Source organism: Rana temporaria, chromosome 11, assembly GCF_905171775.1.
Source record: "Rana temporaria chromosome 11, aRanTem1.1, whole genome shotgun sequence".
Classification (NCBI taxonomy): Eukaryota; Metazoa; Chordata; class Amphibia; order Anura; family Ranidae; genus Rana; species Rana temporaria.
Window position 1 is genome coordinate 108837858 of NC_053499.1, and position 24157 is coordinate 108862014.

General features: G+C 43.2%; 1 protein-coding gene across 5 annotated transcripts in view; it reads right to left on the minus strand.

Annotated features, from left to right (window-relative positions):
* LOC120917489 (EH domain-binding protein 1-like) overlaps nt 1-24157 on the minus strand; it is a 468369-nt gene that overhangs the window by 11574 nt on the left and 432638 nt on the right. For all 5 annotated transcript variants that reach the window (XM_040328818.1, XM_040328816.1, XM_040328817.1 and 2 more), the window contains 3 exons: nt 6983-7103; nt 5645-5744; nt 5457-5530 (listed from right to left, as the gene is read on the minus strand). In XM_040328818.1, coding sequence (XP_040184752.1) covers nt 5457-5530; nt 5645-5744; nt 6983-7103 — 295 coding nt within the window. The remainder of the gene's footprint in view (nt 1-5456; nt 5531-5644; nt 5745-6982; nt 7104-24157) is intronic.

Genomic DNA, 24157 nt, shown 5'->3' on the forward strand with positions numbered 1-24157 from the left:
GTAATTACTATGTGGGTTATAGAGTCTACCTTCAGGTGATGGACACTGGCACGCCCTTAAGGCAGGAAGTTCCCTCCCCTATATAACCCCTTCCATACCGGGAGTACCTCCGTTTTGTAGCAAGCAATAAGTGTCCCAATTTCCCCATCAAGAGGGGCAGGAGCTCTGTGAAGTGTTAGTGAAAGTATGGACTGACAACCAAGTCGCGGCCTTGCAGACCTGAGCCATGGAGGCTTGATGATGCACTGCCCAGGATGTACTCACCGCTCTAGTGGAATGTGCTTTAACCTTAAACGGAGGAACCTTTCCCTTCAAGCCATAGGCTTGAGTAATGACTTGTTGAATCCATTTGGAGATAGTGGATTTAGACGCTGCCTGTCCACATCTGGGACCTTCTGGCAGAATAAACAAAATGTCTGTTTTCCAAACCTGAGCAGTAGCCCTAAGATAGATCCTAACTGCTCTTAGTACGTCCAGAGTATGCAATGACTTCTCCTTTGCAGAACTAGGCTCTGGGAAAAAAGAAGGGAGAACCAGATCTTGGTTCAAATGAAAGTTTAAAACAACCTTAGGAAGGAAGGCCGGATGAGGTCGTAGGACTACTCTGTCCTTGTGAAGAATTAGGTATGGCTCCTTACATGATAAGGCCGCCAACTCCGATACCCTCCTAGCAGACGTTATGGCCACCAAAAAAACACCTTCCTGGTCAGGAGGACCAAGGGAATGTGGGCCAGAGGCTCAAAGGGTTGCCTCTGTAAGGCAGAAAGGACCAGATTCAGACCCCACGGATGCAAGGGGATCTTGATTGGAGGATTAACACAGATCACCACTTATAAAAAGGTCTTAACCAGAGAATGTGTAGCCAGTGGCCTTTGACAAAATATTGATAAGGCAGAGATCTGGCCCTTAATGGTGCTTAAGGCCAACTTCATGTCTGCCCCCAACTGCAGAAAATCTAGAATTCTGCCAATGAGATACCTCCGGGGATGCCACCCTTTGGCTTCGCACCAGGCCACATAAGACTTCCAAACTCTGTAATAAATAAGCCTGGATTCTGGCTTTCTGGCATTAATTAAAGTAGATACTACTGAATTAGAGAGACCCCTCCTCTTTAGGATATGGGATTCAACAGCCAGACCGTTAAATTTAGAGACCGTAAGGAAGGGTGGAATATTGTCCCCTGAGAAAGCAGGTCTGGACGAAGTGGAAGGGTCCATGGATGTCCCACCGACATCCTTACAATTTCTGCGTACCAGGCCCTTCTGGGCCAAGCTGGAGCGACCAGAATCACTGGTTTCTCTTCCGACTTTATCCTGTGAAGGAGGCAGGGTAATAATTGCAGCGGAGGAAATGCATAAATTAGGGAAAATTTATCCCATGGAAACACCAGCGCATCCTTTCCGCAAGCGAGTGGATCCCTCGTCTGGGACAGAAAGTTGCCCACATCTGGTATTCCCCACCTCTGACAAATGCCCTGGAAGTGGTCAGGGAGAAGAGTCCACTCTCCTGGGAGCAACTGTTGGCGACTTAGAAAGTCTGCCTGCCAATTGTCTATCCCGGAATAAAAAACGCAGATATGCACGGGACATACTTTTCCGCCCAGATCAGGATTTGATCCACTTCTCTTTGGGCTGCACGACTCCTTGTGCCCCCCTGGTGATTTATGTATGCCACAGCTGTGGCATTGTTGGACTGAACCCTGACTGGGTGACCCCGCAACCTGTCCGTCCAAAGTGATAAGGCTAGACGAGCTGCCCGAATCTCTAGCAGATTGATGGGTAGAGATTTCTCGGCGATCGACAACTTTCCCTGGAGAGACAGCCCCTCCAGAACTGCAACCCAGCCCAGAAGACTGGCATCTGTGGTCACAATCCGCCAAGATATGGGAACAAAGGACTTCCCTCTTAGTAAAATCTGGGGAACTAGCCACCAGCAAAGGCTCTGCCGGACTGTTCGGGAGAGGGACATAGGGAGATCTAAGGCTTGGGTTTTCTTGTTCCAAGCGGATAAAATGGCGTGTTGAAGTCCCCTTGAGTGGAACTGAGCAAATGGGACAGCCTTCGAAAGAGGCTACCATTTTTCCCAACAGCCGCATACAAAGGTGCATGGAGGGCTGACGCTTTGACTTGACCAACTGAACTAGCTTCCTTAAACAATCGATCTTTGAGATCTTAGATTGGCTAACAGGGGGGCCAGTACCTTTGTGAATACACAAGGTGCGGTGGCCAGACCAAAAGGTAAGGCCACGAACTGAAAATGCCATTGATTTACTGTGAAGCGTAAGAGCTTCTGATGGTTGAGGAAGATAGGAATGTGTAAGTATGCGTCCTTTATATCGATAGACGCCAAAAGTTCCCCTCCTTGTAAGGAGGCGACCACCGACCGGAGACCGTAGAGAGGACACAATTGTCTTGGATCCTCCCTTGCCAAGCTTCTGCAAACAGCTGAAGTCTTCCCCGCACCCGGCTGAGTGGGGGTGAACCTTCATAATGCCGTCTTGGCCGGTTTACGGTTCCAAGGTTTTTTGGAGGCCTGAGGTTGGCCTTGCGGTTTTCCACCCGCATTAAACCGTCCGGGAGGCCGTCGGAACTGCCTGGCAGTGGAAGTGCTAGGAATAGGAGAGGAAGACTTTTTAAAGGAGGGGTACCCCTAAACCTTTTCTTCACTGGTAACAGTGTGCTTTTGCCACTGGAAATTTTCTGAATATATCTATCCAGATCTTCCCCAAATAAACGCTCCCTGTAGAAAGGAAACCCTGACAGTAGTTTCTTACAAGGGGTTTCAGCTGCCCAGTTCTTCAACCAGAGTAATCTGCGCATATGAACTAAAGAGAGTGTGAGAGGGGAGGACTGTTGTTGGAGTTTTTGATAGCATCTACCGGAAAGCATAATGCCTTGGGAAAGTCAGTCAATTCCCAAGCCTGTTGATCCGGGATATCGTTGAAGACCACTTTTAACTGGTCTTTTAAGGCTTGGCAAATACCAATAGCCGCTACTGTAGCGAACAAGGTTTTCACCAGCGTCTCTAATCTCTTGTCTGTCGGGTCTTTGAACACTTGAACGTTGTCCACCGGACAGGTCAAAGTCTTGTTTACGCAGGATATAGCTGCGTCCACCGCGGGGATACCCCACTTCTTAGTGAACTTCTCCTCCATGGGGTATAAAACCGATTTTTTTTTACGAGGAAGAACATTTTTATCCGGATGTTCCCAATCCTTATAGATAAGACCTTCCAGTAGAGGATGAACTGGGAAGGAATAGTTAGCTTGAGGAGCTTTTAAAGAGCCTAATGCCGCGGACACACGGTCGTTTTTCTGCATTTTTTAAAACGTCATTTAAAATGATCGTGTGTGGGCTTCACATCGTTTTTCGGCTTCTGAAAAATTCAAACATGCTGCATTTTTTCATGTCGTTTTTCAAAATGTCGTTTTTTATGATTTACAAAATGATCGTGGGTGGGCAAAAACGACGCTTTAAACCCGCGCATGCCCAGAAGCAAGTTATGAGACGGGAGCAGTCGTTCAGGTAAAACTACCATTCATAATGGAGTAAGCACATTCATCACGCTGTAACAGACAAAAAAGCGTGAATCGTCTTTTACTATCAAGGAGTCAGCTAAAAGCAGCCCAAAGGCGAATAGAACTTCCCCTTTAGAGTGCCGTCGTACGTGTTGTACGTCACCGCGCTTTGTTCATCATTTTTCTAAAACGATGATGTGTGGACAACGTTGTTTTTAATGATGAAGTTGGAAAAACTTTGTTTTTTGGACATGCTGAAAAATGACATTTTTTTTCATGCCGAAAAACTACCGTGTGTATACAGCATTAGGAAGAGACTGAACTCGATGCTGGCTCTAAAAGAGGCAACTTGAAGGCCGAACGGACCATCTCAGTGAGGGACTGCACCAACCGTCTTTCGGACTGAGATGCCGAAAATGGTTCCCCCAGGGTAGAATCCTCAGAGTCCGAGACCTCTGACCGACCCTCTGTCTGATCCCCTGAAGGTAAATCAACCTCTTCTGAGGATAGTTGTTCCGCCATGAGGAGAGAGGGACCTCGTGTCAATCTTTGCTCCAGTCCAAAGCCTCCTGTGTTACAAAAACTGGAGCAGGCGGGACAAGGGCAGATGAGGCACCTGGCAGCCCTGATGGTTTACCCTGGGCCTCCTCTAATTTATCAGGAGAGGAAATAGCCACAGGAGCATGCCCAAGATCCTCCGAGCCTGATGGCGATCCCTTAGATTTTTTTGTACTTCTAGTCACTGAGCCTTTAGCTAAAGCAAAAGTTGCATCCACTTGCGGACCTATAGACCAGCACTGACGCTGCTATTTGATGGTCAGCAAGATGCAGAGCCCACTATGCACCTTAAGCAAATGTCACTGTCCACCATCCAGTAGTAATAATACTGAAAACTTGTGTACAAATACTCTGTGTCCACCGTCAGCCACGAGGCTGCGCGCACACACATGTTGCTGCACGCACGCACATGTTGCCGCGCGCATCTGAAGCCCCATGCGTGCGCACTAGCCGTAGGCGCATAAATTATCCACACTTGCGCGTGCCTATGACACGCACTATGCGCGCGCACGTGACTCTGACGCGCCTGTGCACAAGGTTTGGAGTCACCGCAGCTACCATGTGAGGACCAGGTAAGACAATTTTGTAGCCAAAACTTTTGGACAACTTTTCCCTACTATTACCTGCACAGGAGGGGCTAAAAGACTGAGCATGGACACCCCTCCTCCTTGCAGTATTACCAGGACAAGTGATAGGAGGAGAGGCACAGACAGGCAGCTTAGGCAAAGCATAATGGCTCAAAAAGAAGGAAACTTTCAGAACCAAGTTCTGAAAGCTCCTTCACTTAACTGATCCAACGCCGCAGGACTCTGCACACACAGACAACCCAATCTTCGCCCATCACGGATAGCAAAGTCTGCAGACCTTCAGGGTCCGGGGTCCATGGACAGGAACACCACACCCCTGGACCCATATAGCACAGTGTCAGTAAGCTTTTAGTATTGGGAAATTTACCAAAGCACTGAATACCCAGGATCCAGCCCTCAAAAGAGGAGCATTACAGGCCAAACCCCGTTCTTCTCAACCGGGTCCGGGTACCGTCCACTTTGGCCAAGAAGCACTTTGGATGGATCCGGATTTTATGGAGGCTTTTTAAATCCAGCAAGGATCCCTCCAGAGGAGCTCCTTAGAGCACATGTTCACTCGTGACCAACACCTTAGACACTGGCGAAAAAACTGAGGTACTCCCGGTATGAGAGGGGTTATATAGGGGAGGGAACTTCCTGCCTTAAGGGTGTGCCAGTGTCCATCACCTGAAGGTAGACTCTATAACCCACATAGTAATTACTTATGTATGTTTCTCTGTGTCCCGTAATGTACGAGAAAGAAAATGTGATTTTAGAGAAATATAACTTGTATAAAGAAGCACATAAAACCTCACCCTCAGTACATAGCAGTGCTCGGAGGTCTCTGCTCAGGAGTTCAAATTTCCGTTCCAGATCTTGCTCCTCTGCACTAAAATTCAAAAATGTATGGTTACAGTAGACTGGCAAATTTTATTTTATAGACTACTCAATGTGATGTTGAATTTAAGATTAGTCATAGGAATTAAACATCTCCAGTACTTACAGTAATTGTAGTTCATCTTGTCTCCTAATTAAATCATTTTTCTTATTTACCAATGTGAACCATTCCTGGATAAGGGTCTCTTCTGCTTCCTTGTCAGAGCCTAGGAATTAAGGAGATGAAAGTGTTTCAAATGTGAGTTGGGGAAGGGTAATTCTGTGTTACATATTTGGCAAGGTTGAATAAAGACACCAGTCTATCCAATTCAAAAAGTTTCCTCCCAAAACTAGTCACCATTCAATGATTTGAATATTGCTATTTCAATCGCCTCTTAAGTGTCACTTCTCCAGGAAGAATATGTTTAATATTTGTAGATGTTCCTAATAACTGAGGTCCACCAACCCCCCTATTTGCTTGATGTGGGTGTTGTCCTCCTGATTTACTACTGTAACTTTTGTAATTGGGAGTAAAAGTCCTCTTGAATGTTAAATTAGTGCCATGTAAATTAAGGACGTGCAGTCAGGGGAGGCAGATGAGGCAAACATAACCCCCCCCCCCCAAAACAACATTGAGCTTCGAGGGTCGTAGCTCGGCAACCTGGGGTCACAGAGACCCCACCACCGATCAAAATGTGGGGCTCCTGCCACCTATGGTTCCAGAGATACGGGGCTCCTTGCACAGCCTGTCAGAAGCTACATACACAGCGGACAGTTTAAATACAGCAGACTGAGGGGATGAGCTCACAATACCTATCACTTCTTGTCAGCGTCACTGAGCTCAATGGACAGCTTGGAGCCTAGGACCAATGGTAAAGCACCATTGGTAAAATCTGTCCAATAAAATTGCTGCAGTGGAGGCTCTCACTGCAGTGTCATAGAAGGGGGCATGTGTCTAAAAGTCAAATGCTTCCTTCCAGCCCTCTTAACTACAAGGAAAAAATGTGGGTTTATGGGTATATGATTTACCCATAATTCCATGTTTTTCTCACACAGTTAAGAGGGAGAATTAGAATCTGCTGCTGCTGAAAAGGTACTGTTTTAATCAAGCTAGCAATTTAGCTCAATTTTTTTGTATAATGTGAAAGATGATGTTAAAATGATCTTTAAATTGCACACACTTGTGGAATGGTGCCAAACTTCAGTACTTAAAAAGCTCCATAGGCGATGCCTTAAATCTTTTTACAGGTTACCTGTTTAGAGTTACAGAGGAGGTCTAGTGTTGGACCTATTGCTCGATAGTATTGATAGTATTGTAACCCTTTAGCTTTGTTTTTACTGAGGACAGAAAGTATCAACACTGCTTCAGCCTACAGTATGTGTCATTGCCTGACTAAATGCAGTTGTGTAGCATAAAAAATAAATAAAAAAAAAGGAATTAAAGTAATGATATGTAATAAAATACCATTTTCCATTAGAATTCGAAGATCCTTTTCTACTACTGCAGCTCTTGCATCAATCACCTTTTGTTGATCCTCTAAAGCTGCAAGCTCAGATATCACATACTGGCTTGTGTCTTTAAGAAGCTGAGAATAAAAATATATGGATTTAGGATATAGTAATGGTAATATGAAAGTACATTTAGTTGTGTAAGGCTAACCATTCAAATAAAATAAGGTATATTATGCATAATTTCAATTGCATGATTCTTAATAGAAAATGTTTTTGTGTTTTTTACCTACAAGTATAGAATAGCTAAAAAATGCTATGTATTACAACTGAGGAAATCAACGATCAAGAAGGATCTTGGTGTTCTGATAGATCACAGACTTAAAGTGGTTGTAAACCCACTTTTGATGTAATACTCACCTGGGATCGAAGCCCCCGCTGTGGTGCACGACACAGCACTGGGCAGCAAGATGTCAGCGACTATGGTATTGCGGCTCCGGCGCTGCGATTGTCCCGAACCGCAATGACTTCACTCCCACGCATGCGTGTGGGAGCCGCCAGTCACGGCATTACCTCCTTTAGAAACGGCACGTTTGTCTATGGCGAATGTGCCGTAGACAACAGCATGCGTCTGTATTGTAAATATCTCCTAAACTGAGGTTTAGGCGATATTTCCAGCACTTTAATAATAGCATGCAATGCCAAGCTGTAGTTTCTAAAGCAAGAAAAAAACTTTCTTGTATTATAGGAGGTATAGACTCCAGAGGGGGGCATAGTTTTGCCCTGTACAAAGCATTAGTAAGACCCCAACCAAAACATGCAGTTCAGTTTTGGGCACCACTTCACAACAAGGTTATTGGAACTGCAGAGAATGCAGAGAAGGGTAACTGTCATGGTCAGGGTTAAGGCTCTGAGACCAGTAGTTTTAGCAGTAGAGAGGCTCCCACCGACCACCAGCAGGATAGTTACACAAGCGGGTCTCCCTGGTGGATGACTCGGACCTAAGGCATGAGGTCCAAGGACTGACTGGTATTCACCAGAGCTTCTCATGTTGGCGATGGTTTTTGCTGCGTGTTAGTACCAGGTTGTGTACCACAGGATTGCTCCACCAGGAGAGGAACAAGCGGGGGTCCAGTGTCAGATATAGCAGGTAGGAAACAAACACAGCTGTAGTCAGTAAACATGCCAAAAGTCAGTAACAAGTGGTTGCAGGTTGGGATCAAGCAGAGGCATAGTCGAGGAACAAGCCGAAGGTCAATAATAAATGGTAGTGGAGATCAGGACAGCTGCAAGTATGCAAATGGACAATATAGCTGCTGGAGAGAGCACAATAATCTGGAATACAGGATGTGCAAAAACAGGGCTTAAATAGGAAGTTCATTGGAGGAGCAAGGAGTTTGCAAACAAGAGACAAGGCAAGATTGACCTCAGGTATCAGACAGGGAGCCATCCAACATCTCAGGTGGCGAGAAGAGCCACAACAAGACACCACAGAGGTTGCAAGTTCAGATCCAGACACTGACAGTACTCCTTTGCTACCAAAGTGGCCCCTGAACATCTTAGAGCCAAGTATGTAAGGAAACCACTGGTGGAACTCTTTTTTTGAATCTGAGAGCATGAACATTCGCCTTAGGTTCATAAGTACTTTCCTGTAGTCCATATCCTTGCAATTGAACCAGATATTGTAATGTGTCCCTAAAGATCCTGGAATCAAGAATTCTTTCAAATACAAATTATTCTTCACCCTGCAACTCAACAGGTGGATGAGGTGGAAAAATTCTATCCAGAAAAAGGATTTTGATGAAACAACTTTAGAAGGGATACATGAAAAACAGGGTAAATCTACAGTACATACTGTCAGGAATGTCAATGAAAGGGTCAATTTAAAGAGAAATCTAGAAAGGTCCCACAAACTTTTGACCCAACTTAACAGATGGAACATGAACCTTTACATTTTTGGTAGATACCCAAACTTTGTCACCCACATGAAAAGTAGAGAGCGACCTGCGATGTCTGTCAGCGGCCTTCTTGTATTATTCCTGAGACTCCTTAACCACTTCCCTACCACCCCATTGTCATATGACGGCTGCAGGAACCCTTTGTCCCTCCGGGCTGCTGTCATATGACGTCTTTGGCTTTCCGAGCCTTTAGGCAGTGCACTCGTGCGCCCGCTGTATCACTCGGGAGCCGATGCGCGTGCCCGGGCGGTCGCGATGTCTGCCGGGCACCCATGATTGCCTATCACACAGCAGGGATGAGGATCTGTGTGCCTCAACACACATATCCACGTCCTGTCAAGTGAGAGGATACCGATGGTGTGTTCCCAGTACAGAGCCAATCGTTCTCCTCCCCTTGTGAGTCCCCTCCCCCCACAGTTAGAATGACTTCCTAGGATACACATTTAACCCCTTAATCGCCCCTAGTGTTAATCCCTTTCCTGTCATTTACATTTACACAGTAATCAGTGCATTTTATAGCAGTGATCGCTGTATAAATGTGAATGGTCCCAAAATAGTGTCAACAGTCTGATATGTCCGCCGCAATGTCACAGTCATGATAAAAATCGCAGATCGCCGCCATTACCATTAAAAAAAAATGCCATACATTTATCCCCTATTTTGTCGGTGCTATAACTTTTGTGCAAACCAATCAATATACACTTATTGTGATTTTTTTTACCAAAAATATGTAGAAAAATACATATAGCCCTAAACTGAGGAAGAAATAAAACATTTTTATGGGATATTTATTATAGCAAAACTAAAAAATATTGTGCTTTTTTTTCAAAATAGTTGCTCTTTATTTTGTTTATAGCGCAAAAAAATAAAAAACTGCATAGGTGATCAAATCCCACCAAAAGAAAGCTCTGTTTATGGGGAAAAAAGATCAAAATTTCATATGGGTACAGTGTTGCATGACCGCACAATTGTCATTCAAAATTTTACACTGAAAGCTGAAAATTGGCCTGGGCAGGAAGGCGGTGAAAATGCCCTGTATTGAAGTAGTTAAAAGTATAAAAGTATAAACCAATTTTCCTTACATACTGTATATATTCATATAATATAGTCAAGGAGACAGATGGAAAACTGTCTTTAGAACCAGATATGGTCATTTTGAGTCATTTGTTATGCTTTTTGGCCTCGGCAATGCTCCTGCAACTTTCATAACACTTCATCAATTAAGCTTTTCGAGATCTATTGGACCAGTTTGTGATTGCTTATCTGGATGATATTCTCATCTTTTCAAATAACCTGGAGGAGCATCAAAAACATGTTTGAACTGTCAGAGAATTATCGAAAATGGAGCAGGTAGGGATACAACTAAACTACAACATAATCATACATGTATTGAATGTATGATTACATACATACATGAAGTGAATGTATAGAGAGTCCCAGAGCCGGGAGTGCAGCGGTAGGTGGAGGGACGGCATGACAGGGGGGGGACCGCAGGACAGACAGTGGCTGTGGCCGTTTTAAGATAGGAGGGTCCGTTTTGGGGAATCAGTGCAGCGCTGCTTTAAGAGAGTGGAGCAGGCTGGGGGAGGTAGGAGGGGCTGGCTGGCTCTGTACTGCAGGGAGGAAGTGACGTAGCGTCACTCCTCCATCTTAGCTCATCGGAACAACGTCCCACCCACCCTCCCATGTGATAGGCGGGTAGTAAGGGGAAGGCGGTGTTTGGGGTTTCTGGAGAGGGTAAAGGCAGGACGTTTGCTTGCAAACGGTTGTACCCATAGGTATATGGGGATACGGGTACCTTTCGGTCAACAAGGTTGACCAGGAAGGAGTTCATGTGTAGGTCACTGTGGACAGGGGTACTGCCTCCGAGTCTGGGGTTTGCGACTGAGGCCGAAGTTAAAAAACAGTTATTGTCCCAGTGGCCAGTTGAAGTTGTGGTCTTTAGACCACCAGATGGTTTAAAGTTGTGAAATACGTTGTTTATAGAAAATGGTTATTTATGTTAATATTAGTTTTGTTAAATAAAATCGGCCGTAAGGCCAACTTTACTCCACACCGGTGTCAGTCATTATTTTGGTAAAGGGGGTAAAGTGGGTAGCAGGTAAAAGGTGGGTGGTCAGAATCCTAAGTCGGCCCTTAACATGTCATGATTGTATTGATATGTAGATTTCTGTGGCAACTCCTCAATGAGATATAACAAGTCTACACACCCCTGTTAAGATGTCAGGTTTCTGTGATGTAAAAGAAAAAAATTAGACAAAGATAAATAGTTTCAGAACTTTTTCGATTTTTATTTATTTTTTAATTCCTTTCAATAATTGTTTATTGAGTTTTTACAAAAGAGCATACATGGTTAAGCCATTATAACAAAACAGATGTTCCGACTAGAAATAGGTTCATCTAACAAACAGCTTCATGCTAAGTGCAAACATTTCAGAATAAGTTTGGGTAGTATTAAGGTAGTAGTTTAAGAAAGATCTAGGAGAAAAAAAAAAGGGGGGGGGGTAGGGGATTAGGGAGTAGAAGGGGAGAAAGGAAGGATTGGTAGGGAAGGAGCACCAGCAAGTCTAAGATAGAAAGACAGATGTTTATGGTGGATTAATTAAACTTGAACAGTACATTTTGGATGTTATAGCCAAAATGACCACATAGCCATAAATATTCCTAGGTATACGTTTTTCATAGCCACTATTCTTTCCCACAGGAAATTTAGATCAGCAATAGTCCTCGGGATGTAAGGGATGTCAGAAGTTTTCCATAACCTAGTGATGTTTAGTTTGGCTGCGTGTAGTAAGTGAATGACCATGTTTTGAGATTGGAGTATATATTGTTCTAGTAGGCCTAATTCAGGAATCATGGACAAGGGGGTCCCAGTAATGGAGGAGATCAGAGCAAACATTTGATTCCAGAAGGAGCTCAAGGATTTGCAGAGCCAAAGGGTGTGGGCCATGGAGCCTATGCTGCCACAGCTTCTCCAGCAGGAGGGTAGGTGGCCTGGGTACATTTTAGATAATCGTTAGGGTGTTAGATACCATCTGTGAATGATTTTCTAATAGGATTCCCAGTGGTTGGTTGTCTTGCTATGGCCATTTGTATTGTCTTTTTTTAAATCAGAAAAAAAGTTTTTATTTTGTCTTTTGCAATACATGGCATATGACATTCAATATACAAGGATAGGGAAACAGTTAGCATTCCAGATTATGCTGTCTATCAGTACAAAGTATACATACTCATGTAACTTATGCCCTGTACACATGATCGGTTTTCTAGTCGGAAAAAAGTTGGATGTTTTTTCGACAGAATTCCTTTAAAGCCTGCCTTGCATTACACACGGTCACACAAAAGTTCGGTGAACTTTTGACTGCCAAGAACGCAGTGACGTAAAAGACTACGATGAGCCAAGAAAATTTCAATGCTTTTGAGCATGCGTCAAATTGTGTCCGAGCATGCGTAGGAATTTTGCGCGTTGGGATTTGCAAACACGATCGGATATTCCGATCAGTTTTTTTCCTGACGGGGAAAAAAAGAGATCATGCTCTCTATCTTTTTCCGTTGGGAAAAGTCTGATGGAGCACACACACAGTCGAGATTCCAGACCAAAAGCTCTCATCAGACTTTCCAATAGGAAAACCAATTGCGTGTACAGCGCATTATAGTTTCTAGGATGTAGACATATCAAGAAACATAGGGAAGAAAGAAAAAGGAAAATAAAGGCAAAACGGTGAAGACTTTACAAACCCTCAGGAGGGGTATCAAACCAGAACAATTAAACCACCCTTACCCACCAAGATTAACATTATCTCCCATGGTTGTATGCAACATAGGTCTATCATTTGTATTGTCTTGGTAGCAATAATATGGAGTTGGGTTTAGAAAGAGCATTATTACAGAGGCTCGTCCCCCTCCATTGATATGTAAATAACCGAGACAGGAAGTTCTTTGCAGGAAGTTGGTGTATGCAGGAAATGGGTGGGAGGGGTTTGGGGAGATTTTAAAAGAAACGTGCTCGGAGGAGATGTGCTTTGGAATGACAAAGAGGAAGACATGGATGCGAGGAGCTCGAGAACTTTGTGAGTTGGACTCTGAACAAGAAACCATGAAGGACATTACATCTTAAACCCTAAGTTGAGTAACTGTTTAGTTTACTCAATGCATACATATTGAAATAATTTTATGTGTAGGCATATTTTTGTATGCTATGAGTTGTGTTGTATTGTGCATCCTACAGTTGTATGTGCAGCTTTTCTGTTGAGTAAAGCATTGATACACTACAGAAGTCTAAAGCTTCCTTGGTTTTACCGCAAGAACTTAATAGATAGACGCAAAGCATTACATTGGTACTGTGGGATGCTTTGAAGGTTTCTCTAAAAGCTCGTAGCCATTGATTTTAGTTGAGGAATATTTAATTCTTCAGCCCATTTAGTTAGTGAGTGTACTTGAGAGCAAGGTCAGGTATCGCTAAGGTGGGAATACATTGAGGAGATACCTCTTCTAGGGTAAGGGATGGAAAAGTAATATAAAAAAATTGGTGCCGGAATAGATACTTTGGGGGGTAGTTTAGATGAGGTCAGGAAGTGTGAGATTTGTGTATATGTATAGGCTTCTGAGCTTGGAAGTTTAAATTCATCTTGGAGAGCTTCAAATGTTTTCAGCGAACTGTTGTTTGTTATGTCGCCTATGGTTGAGATACCAGTGGAATGCCATCGGGTGAGGTTCAAGTCAGGGATGCAGGTGAATATCGCTCTAAGAGTTATCAGCAATGATCTAGCAGGTGAGTTTGTGGGGGTAAGCGACCAGAAGTTTTTTCCAGGCCAATAGGGAGGCCGAGATTGTAGGGTTGTTTTTTTGTGAGACTGCCGTCAGTAGAAGGTAGTCAGTAAGGGTAGCAGACTAAGGGTATGACGCTTCTATGGTGGACCATATTTTTTGGGTGTAGGATGCCACCAGAAGTATAATTAGTCTAATATAGATGCAGAGTAGTAGTTACTAATATGGGGCAGTCCTACACCACATTTCCTGTGGGGCCTGGTTAAAATATAGCTGGCACATTTAGGTGGCTTAGAGTCCCAAATTAATTTAGTTAATTGTCTCTGGATAAAGGTTAGGAGGGAGCAAGGCATAGGTATAAATAGTGTACGAAATAGGTACAGAAGCTTAGGCAGTATTAGCATTTTGAAGGTGGCGATACGTTCAAGTGTTGATAGGCCTATACAAACGTAGTGTTTTCAATAGAGTGGGCAAGCTTCGGGAAAAGGCATGGTAATTTGAATCGATTAGGTGTTTTGGGTTGGGGGTAATCTGTATTACCAGGTAGGGGATGGATGTGGTCGCCCACGTGTAGAATAGATTGGATTTCAGCTGGGCAGATATGTGAGGTGGCAGGTGTATGGGGAGGATTAAGGATTTTGTAGTATTGAGTTTGTAGTATGATAAGCGTGCTAAATTAGTGGAGGGTGTTCTGTATTGCTTGTAGGGATTGGAGGCAGTTAGTGACCATCAAAACCATGTCGTCAGCAAATAAGCCGATTTTGTGGTCCATGCTGTTGAAGGGCATACCTGCTATCTGTGGATCCAGGTTCCATCGGTAGGGCAAAAATGAGCGGGGAGAGGGGGCACCCCTGTCTTGTCCCGTTGGAGATCTTGAAAGGGGTGGATATAATCCCTCCAGTGATTACTCTAGCTGATGGGTTGGAGTATAGTGACATGATTGCATCTTGGAACCACCCTGTAATGCCAAACTTTAGTTAGCACTGCCCGGAGGAATTTCCAATGAACTCTATCAAACGCCTTCTCTGCATCCAGGGATAGGAGCTGAGAAGGCGTTTGCTTGTGTGCAGTTTGATAAATGAGATTGAGCCCCCTTCTTGTTGCATCTGGGACTTGTCTTCCTGAAATGAAACCAATTTGATCAGGGCGAACTCAGGGAGGAACACCATAAATTTGTTGGCAATAACTTTAGCGAGCAGTTTGAAGTCAGTATTAAAAAGAGATATTGATCTATAGTTAGAGGCAGTAGAGGTATATTTTCCAGGCTTTGAGATAGTGGATATTACAGAGCACAACATATCTGTAAGGAAGGAGGCAGAGGAACCTGCAGTATTAAAGAGGTCCATTAGTTTAAGATGATGGCAAAGTTTTTGGAGAAAGCGTTGGTGAATCTATCCTCTTCTGGAGACTTATGTAGAGGAAGTGCTTTAATAGCACAGAGGCCATAGTAAACGGTTTGGAGATACAGTCAAATTGTGCATCTGAAATGGAGGGCAAATTAGTTGGTGTCAGGAAGCTGTGAATTTGTTCTTCAGTAGATTGGAGGGTTAGAGGGTATTTTTTAAGGCTATATAAGGATGCGTAGAAGTCGCTAAATGCTTTAGCGATTTCCTGCGAGTTGGTTAAGAGTTGCTTCATAGTAGGGTGAGGAAGGGAGAGAATTCAGCTTTTTTTTATGTTGGGCCTTAACCTGTTTGGCTAAGAGCGCCCCAGCCATGTTTCCTAAGGCGTAGAAGTTGGCTTTGGAGAATTTGAAGTTATTTTCATAATTGTGTAGCAGAAGGGTGCATAGTTTTTGTCTGAGCTCTAGAAGCTTGGTGGCTTGCTTTTGGAAAGGGGAATATTTGTTTAATTTTTCCATACAAGATATCTGGGACAGAACCTCCTCAATCTGCTGGGTTCTCTGGCATCTTGCTCTTTTGCAAAAAAATTTGATCACAATAAACGCACCCTAGTGACTCAGGATTGAATAAAATAAGAGGTTCACAGCTGCTGTTTTGAAAGGTGCATGTGACAAAAGTATATATAACGTATTCAAAGTAGTGAAATTGAAATTAAATTATATATAAACAGCGCTAATGTGTGTATGATCCACACAAGTGAAAAATAAATTGAATAAACAAATGTATATATAAGCAAACAAATGAGCAGAACCCGTGAATAAAAGTGTTCATAAGCAAAAATAGTTCATAAGTGTTGAAAAAAACAAGGAAAAAAACTCTCTTTCTCAAATGTGAAATCTTCTAGATAAATCTTCAAAGAAATCTTCCACCACACCCGATGTGAAAAGTGAATCCTCCACCAATAAGAATTGGGCACTCACCAAAACGATTTGCCTAGCACTCTCGTGTTTCGGCACAATAGCATGTAATAGTTGTTCAAACCATTGGGTGAGCTCCCATATCCAGCCAAGTGTAAAATAAGATCCTCATAAATAATGAAGAAAACATATAATAGTGTGATAACGTAAAACCAGTTTTAATAACACACCACATAAAAATCTGCAAAGGTTGCACTCACAAAAATTCAAAATCAAACTCGTGAATCAAAACAACAGCAGAGCTCCTTCAATATTCGTATGGCTGATGAACTGTGGTCACAGCGGACCTATGTAAACAACCAGGGGTTTCTCACCACTCAATCCGCACTTGTGCTGATAACCCACGTTGATGGAATAAACAAGAATCGATCGCTGGTCACTAGCGAAGTATACCACTGCGATGGCCTCTCACGTTTAGTTTAAAATGGTCAAAGTCCAAACTGTAGCCACGCCCCCGACATGTTTCGTCACACAATTGACTTAATCATGGGTATCACTTTTCACATCGGGTGTGGTGGAAGATTTCTTTGAAGATTTATCTAGAAGATTTCACATTTGAGAAAGAGAGTTTTTTTCAACACTTATGAACTATTTTTGCTTATGAACACTTTTATTCACGGGTTATGCTCATTTGTTTGCTTATATATACATTTGTTTATTCAATTTATTTTTCACTTGTGTGGATCATACACACATTAGCGCTGTTTATATATAATTTAATTTCAATTTCACTACTTTGAATACGTTATATATACTTTTGTCTCATCTTGCTCTTTTACTCAATTTTATGAAGACTCCTAGTAGGTAAGCTTTGTAAGTTGGCCAAAGTGTAAATTTGTATCAGGCAGTTTGAAGGTCAAAGAAGGATTGGTGTTCAGCTTCTATTTCTTGTTGGACTTTAGGGTCCACCAGCAAGGAGGGGTCTATAGCCTCTAAAGTCTCAGTGGTCCGTGTCGTAGGTCCCCTAGAGTGATGGAGATGGGGCATGGTTCGACCATGAAATAAGACTGTCAGAGTTGATGACATTTTAAGGGTCCATTTATTGACAAGGAAGGAGTCGATGCATGAGTAAGATAATTGTGGGTGTGAAAAATAAGTATAGTCCCGTTCTGAGCCATGTTGTGTTCTCCATACATCAAAAACACCCAAATCATGGAGCAAGGGGTTTAGACTAGGCCGGTGTTGCTTCTGTTTAGTGGAGGTATCCAGGGAGGGATCACCAACGATATTAAGATCACCACCTAGAATGAGATTACCTTGTTTCAAGTTACAACCTTTTTAAAAAATCGTCTAAGAAAACTGAGTTGTCTGGAGTTGGGGCCATATACCTTGACCAGGGTGTATGTGGCTTGGGCAATGGTACAAGTGAGTATTAGGTATTGGCCCTGCAAATCAGCATAAGTGTGGTGCTGCTGGAATTGAAGGGTATCTCGGATAGCCATCAACATGCCATTATTTTCCTTTGGGCTTGAGGCGAAATAGACTGTCATAGCCCCTGTTTGAATTGTGGGGTTTTTTATTCTGCAAAATGCGTTTCTTGTATGAATATAATGTCTGCGCCTTGTTTGGAAATTTCCCTTTGAAGGTTAGCCCTTCTTTGTGGGTTGTTCAGGCCTTTAATATTTAAGGATGTCAATTTCATCGGCATTATAAGGCAGTTGGTGAGGTCTCTTGGTAACAAGTCAATGCTATTAGGCGTAGGAAAAGTCCTCTCTATGAGTAATTATTCGCAGAGGAATGTGGTCTTGAGCATCCAGGTATAACAGGAAACTGGAGGCTGGTGTGGGTTAGGGAGGGCATAAAAAGAGGGAACCCGTTACCAATATGGGTTCAATGTGCAGTATTACTGCTGTTATTTTTAAAACAGGGGGGGGATTTCCTCCAGCTGCATCCAAGAGGTTGGAGGTGGTGGATTAAAAGTTAGGCTTAGCAGAGGTGAATACGAAGGATGCGCGTCCACGTGATGACGCGAGGCGTTCACGGGTGGGGGAGCGAAGAACGATGGGACCGCTAGGAGGAAGGACGGACCGGGGCTGAATGAGAGAGGGAGATAGCAGCTCCCTTACGCTGCCGCTGCACGCGCTGCCCATCGGCTCTTCATTGAACCATCGGACCAGCTTACTTCTGGCGGTGTTGAGGGCTGCGGGCGGCGAAGTATCGTGCCGCGACGCAGCACCGGAAAACGGGCACAGGATGCGGGGTAAGTAGCGGGAGGACGGGACCCGCCGACTGCAGTGGCTCTAGCCGGGACCTTAGCCCACACTGAGGTGAGTGTGTCAAGACAGCGTGCACGCTGAGCCTGGAGGGATATCATCCGCACTCCCCCTCTCAGCTGATCCAGACCCAGAGGTATATTCAATGCTAATAATTAATGTGTGGAAGAAAAATCAGCGTTTAAAAACAGCAACTTAATGCAGGTCTATGGAGAAGAGAGAGGTATTTTTGCTGTGAGAAGTTAAATTAGAACTGCATCAGAACCGCATTGCATGGTATGACATGGAACACTTTAATACATTTGATCACATGAGAATAGAAGATCAATAAGGGAAGCTAACAGGAACCCAGAGATAACCAGCTGTATAAACTTGTATAAAGAGGTGGATAAGATGTGGTATTGTGAATGACTGTTTGCTGCAACACTTTTATACTACTTGATCGGAGGAGACTATTTATTCTGGATGTAAAAAGCCTAAAATAGGTAAAAGCGGGCATATACCATTTGTATCTAAAACTCTAAACTTGCATGTTCTGCTTGGAGCCCGGCCACTCGTATTTCCTGAACTATTTATTTATTTTGCTTTGTTTTCTTTCCTTCGAGGGGGGGGAACCATACGCTCTTTTGCCCTTGGGGAACTCTTAGGCACCCCTGGTTTTGGACCCTTAGTTCTCTTGGGTCTCTTCTAAACTCCCTGGATGTTAAACAGCAGGAAAAAGGGAAAGATCCTTGGAGTTATCCTGCCCCCCTCTTTAAAACCTTATTAACGAATGGTAAATAAGGGTTACAAATAATATTGGTAGTAAATTGAGCAGGCAATAACTAAGGAAAAAAGAAGGAGAAAAGGGGAAGGGGTAACAAAGGGGGAGTAACGATATTATCTAAAACAAAAGAAGATTGAGGATAAATAAACCTGCGGGATATATCAAGTAGGAAAATAACATTGAATAAAAGGGGCCCTGGGCTAAAATTTACCCACAAAGGCAGGATATGATCTGTGCAATCCAAAGCGGGGACACTGGAACCAACATTGAATTTGTTTCTCTGAACTGAGGAGACCATATACTTAGGGAGTCCTTGGGTACCCCTTGGCTCCAAAAAGGGGTTATAGCTTACGTTCACCCCGAGAGCATTTTTTATCCCGGGCCTCAAATACCTAGACACTCAGACGATCAGAAGAACCGACTGTCTATATGCCTCTTCTGGACTAAAAAGAGAAGGGAATAGGGGATTAGGAGGAGATAGAACTCGGGGTAAATCAGAAGCTCAGATTTCGTTCTCTCCTAATACCCCCATAGATAGAGGAGTATAGGGAGACTCCCTTATCCTCTCTACCTTATTCTTCCCCTTTGTGCACACAAATATTGGATATATTGGTACACCTATAAACGTTGTTCAAATTATCAGAACAGCCGAAATAATATTAGTTGGGTAGGAGCCCAAAAGGGGGTAGAGGGGGAGAAAATAAAACAAAAAGAGTAAATCCCTTCAAAAAAAAAAAAAAAAAAAACCCTCTGGCCCAACCCAGGATAGCACTTGTTATCGGTTTCTCCCTGTATATATTGATTCCTATACCAATTGGGGAAACAAGAGGTCAAGCTGGGGAAGAGAATCAGAAAGAAGGAGACTAACATGAGTAGAATGACGAGTAGATCAACAAAGGGGGGACCCCCAACTACTCCAAGTAACACAACAGCAACAAGCTCAATAAGGCCATTTGTAACTAGAGGGGAAAGTCCGCGTGTTCCTGGAGCCCAGGGAGTAACAAAGCAACAACAAGTGAATAAAGTAAAAAAGGTAGAAAATAAGAAACCCCAAAGTGATAATTCTAGAGAAACATCTATAGAACTAAGAGAGGAGGGGCCCACTGGAAATGTATTAGAAAGCAGCAGGATGGAAGAACGAAGCACGGACACTCAGTCTCCCTCAAAGGGAGAAATGGCGGAGATGCTGTTGAGATTGGAAAATGTGATAAAAAGTGAAATACAGAACTTAAGGACCGATTTTGGTCACATGCTCTCCAGATTAGAAACAGTAGAGGAACAAATAGAGAAACAAGAGCAGGAATCAAGTACACTAAAAACCCAGATGGATCAGATTCAACTGCAACAGAGACATATTCTCTATAAATTGGAGGATCAGGAAAATAGAAGCCGGAGACAAAACTTAAGGATAAGGTTCATACCGGAGAAGAGGGGCGAGGACCTCAGGACAATAACACAGACGATATTTAATCCACTACTGGAAAGAACAATAGACAATCCAATTAGGATCGAAAGGGTACATCGAGTGGGAAATCCGAAAAGAGTGACCTCCGAGCGATCAAGAGATGTCATAATAAGGTTCGGATTCTATGAAGACAAAGAAGCAATTTGGAAGAGGCTGAGGGGACAACCCCCGATAGTGTTCGAAGGGACGGAGCTGCAGATATTCACCGACGTGGCCCCAGAAACCCTGGCAAGGAGATGGTTGTTAAAACCTCTCTTAAAACAGATGATTGATCTGAATATTAAGTATAATTGGGGTTTTCCCGCTTGCCTAATTGGAACAAAAGAGGGGAGATCTGCGACACTAAGATTTCCCGAAGACCTAAATGAATTTTGTAGGAAATTGGATATTCAGGTTCCTAACCTACCAGGCTGGGAGTAGGGGGGGGGTGGGGGTAGGAGGAGGAGGAGGGGAGGAAAATGGAAACTCCCCCCCCATCCTCACTTCCTCAGCTCTCTCTCTAGTTGCACCTTTCTCCTTTTTTTTTTTTTTTTTTTTTCCTATCGCTTTTCGTTTTTTTTCTTTTCTGGGCTAGGTTGGAGGTCCTTTTTGTGTCTCTCCTCTGAATTCGGGCTTGGTCCCCTCCCCCCCCCCCTCCTGGCTGGAAAACCGGAGGGGGGGAGGTGGTCCCAGACCCCACCTGGAATGATCTGAACCATGACATGGAAGATGGTTCAGAGGTCTTTAATAGACCAGATAGGGGGGGTAGGAGGGAGGAGGGAGGGAAGGAGGGAGGGTTGGGTGGGTTGGGGGGAGGGGACGGGAGGGAGGGGGGAGAGTTGGGGGGGTTGGGGGGAGGGGGGAGGGAGGGGAAGCAGGGAGGGAAAAAACCCTATCTCACCAAAACAATCAGAAGAGATCGTAACCCGAAGAAAGGAAAATAAAGATGCCAGTGATTAAATGTTTGTCCTATAATGTAAAAGGCCTTAACAGCCCAACTAAGAGACATAAGATATTAAAGGAGTTGAAAAGGTATAGGACAGACATTGCCTTCTTACAAGAAACCCATCTTACATTGGAGTCAAATACAAAGATTTACTCCCCCGACTTTCCCAGATGGTACTATGGAGATACCATCTCCAAAAGAGCCAGAGGGATAGCAATCGGGATAGCGAAGGGGACTAGGTTTGTACTAACGGACAGAATGACAGACCCGGAAGGGAGATTCCTCTTTTTAAGGGGAAACCTGGAGGGGGAAGAATACACCCTTGTAAATATATATGCCCCAAATACCTCCCCGATGAAATACCTGCTGGGAATTCTAGGGAAATTAAAAGATTATAGGAGGGGAAAGTTAATATTGGGAGGAGACTTAAATTTTTGTATGGACCCGAAAGTAGATAAGACGCACCAGACATCAGAAACCCAAGACAAACAACTAAGAAAGGTTAAGGAAAGTTTATATAGAAATCAACTAGTGGATACATGGAGAATCTTTAACCCAAGCCAACGAGATTATACGTTTTATTCCCCGGTTCATGGGAGCTACTCTCGGATTGACCACATACTGGTAGACCATAGAATACTGGAAATGGTGGTCGAGACAAGAATAGAAACCATGACAATTTCGGATCATGCCCCCATTAGCATATCCATAAAAATCTCAGGGAACCAAAAGCCCTATCAAAACTGGAGACTTAATGAGGATCTAATAATCAAAGAGAAAGGTTTTCTGAGGGTTAAAAAAGAATTAGAAGAGTATTTTAAAATAAACGAGATAGATGGAATCTCTAAAGCAACCCTATGGGATGCCCATAAGGTGGTGATAAGAGGGATCCTGATCTCTGAAGGAGCAAGGAGGAAGAAAGAGGAGAGTAGTAAAAGAGAAAAACTAATGGGGGAGATCTTTAATCTTGAACAGAAACATAAGAAAATGGGAAAACAACCAAACCTATATCTAAACCTAATAAATAAGCGAAATGAACTTAAAGAACTATTAGATCAGGACGCAAAAAGGGAACTTAACTTAATAGCAAGGGAAAGATACAGGTGGGGGAATAAAACAAGCAAACATCTAGCTCGGATGGTACAGAAAAAGAAATCAAGGAACTATATAGACAAAATTAAAAACGAAAAAGGCGAGGTCTTACATACAACAAAAGATATTGCAGAAACATTTACATTATATTATGAAAAACTATACTCAGTAGAACAAAAGAACTGGCAAAAAGGGGAAAAAGAAAATAAGATCTCTACATTTCTAAAGGAAGCAGGAATATCGAAAATTGGACAAATGGAGGCAGGAGAGATGGACAGGCCTATTACAGAAAATGAAATTAAATTAGCACTAACAAGTACAGAGGCCGGTAAAAGCCCGGGCCCTGACGGCTTCACTGTGATGTATTACAAAAAATACAAGGAGATCCTTCTCCCGAAATTATGCCAGTATTTTAATGGCCTTGGAAGAGAGTATAAATTAAGTAAAGAAGCATCAGAGGCAACCATTACGGTTATTCCAAAGGAAGGTAAAGACACGGGAAGCTGCTCAGGGTACAGGCCGATATCTCTTCTGAACACTGATATAAAATTATACGCAAAGGTACTGGCCGGAAGAGTCAGACAGGAAATGACAAAATTGGTACACCCGGACCAAACGGGCTTTGTTCAAGGTAGAGAGGGAAGAGACAATGGAGTAAAAACACTCCTGATACTCCGGGGAATCAGGGCGGCAGGATCCCCAGGTCTGCTTATGTCGATCGATGCAGAAAAAGCGTTCGACAGAGTAGACTGGGGATTTATGTTGCTTACCCTGAAGGACATGGGGTTTGGACAGAGAATGATAGACTGGATTGCAGCACTCTATGTGTCTCCCACGGCCAAAATAAAGATAAATGGCAGTTTATCTCAAACTTTTTCAATGAAAAATGGTACAAGGCAGGGGTGCCCTCTGTCGCCGCTCCTGTTTGTGCTCTCATTGGAGCCTCTTCTGGCCAGGATCCGGAACTGCCAAGAAATAAAAGGGGTTAAAATAGGAGAGGAGGAATACAAACTCTCTGCTTTTGCAGATGACGTCCTCTTCTATTTGGATGAACCCAAAACATCAATCCCAAGCCTATTAAAACTATGCAGAGAGTACGGGGAAATTACGAACTTCAAAATAAACCTCACCAAAACGGAGATTATGAGTATAAATATAAGTAAATTAGAAGAGCAATCCTTGAAAGTGAAGTACCATTTCGCCTGGGTTAAAGAACTTAAATACCTAGGGATATTGTTAGCAAATTCTACTAAAAAAATGTATAAAATAAACTTCATCCCCCTATTAAATGAAATTAAGATAGAAACAAAAAGAGTGGAAAATAGAGCAATATCATGGATTGGACGAATCAACTATTGCAAAATGGTGATTATACCCAAAATCTTATATAAATTTCAGATGATTCCCATAGCCCTCCCGAGAACATTATTTTCTGTATTAAAAAAAGTAATTATGAACTATATATGGAAAAATAAGAAACATAGGATATCACTCCAGACCCTAAAACAACCAAAAAAAAAGGGAGGATTAGCGGTACCGGATATTAAAGGGTACTATGACGCAGTGGTAATAACAAGGGTGGTGGAGTGGGCCAGAGCCAACAAAGAAAAAAGGTGGGTAATTTTAGAAAATGAATTAGCACAGGCGAGGTTGGATAAGATAACTTGGAACCCTCCCCAATTTAG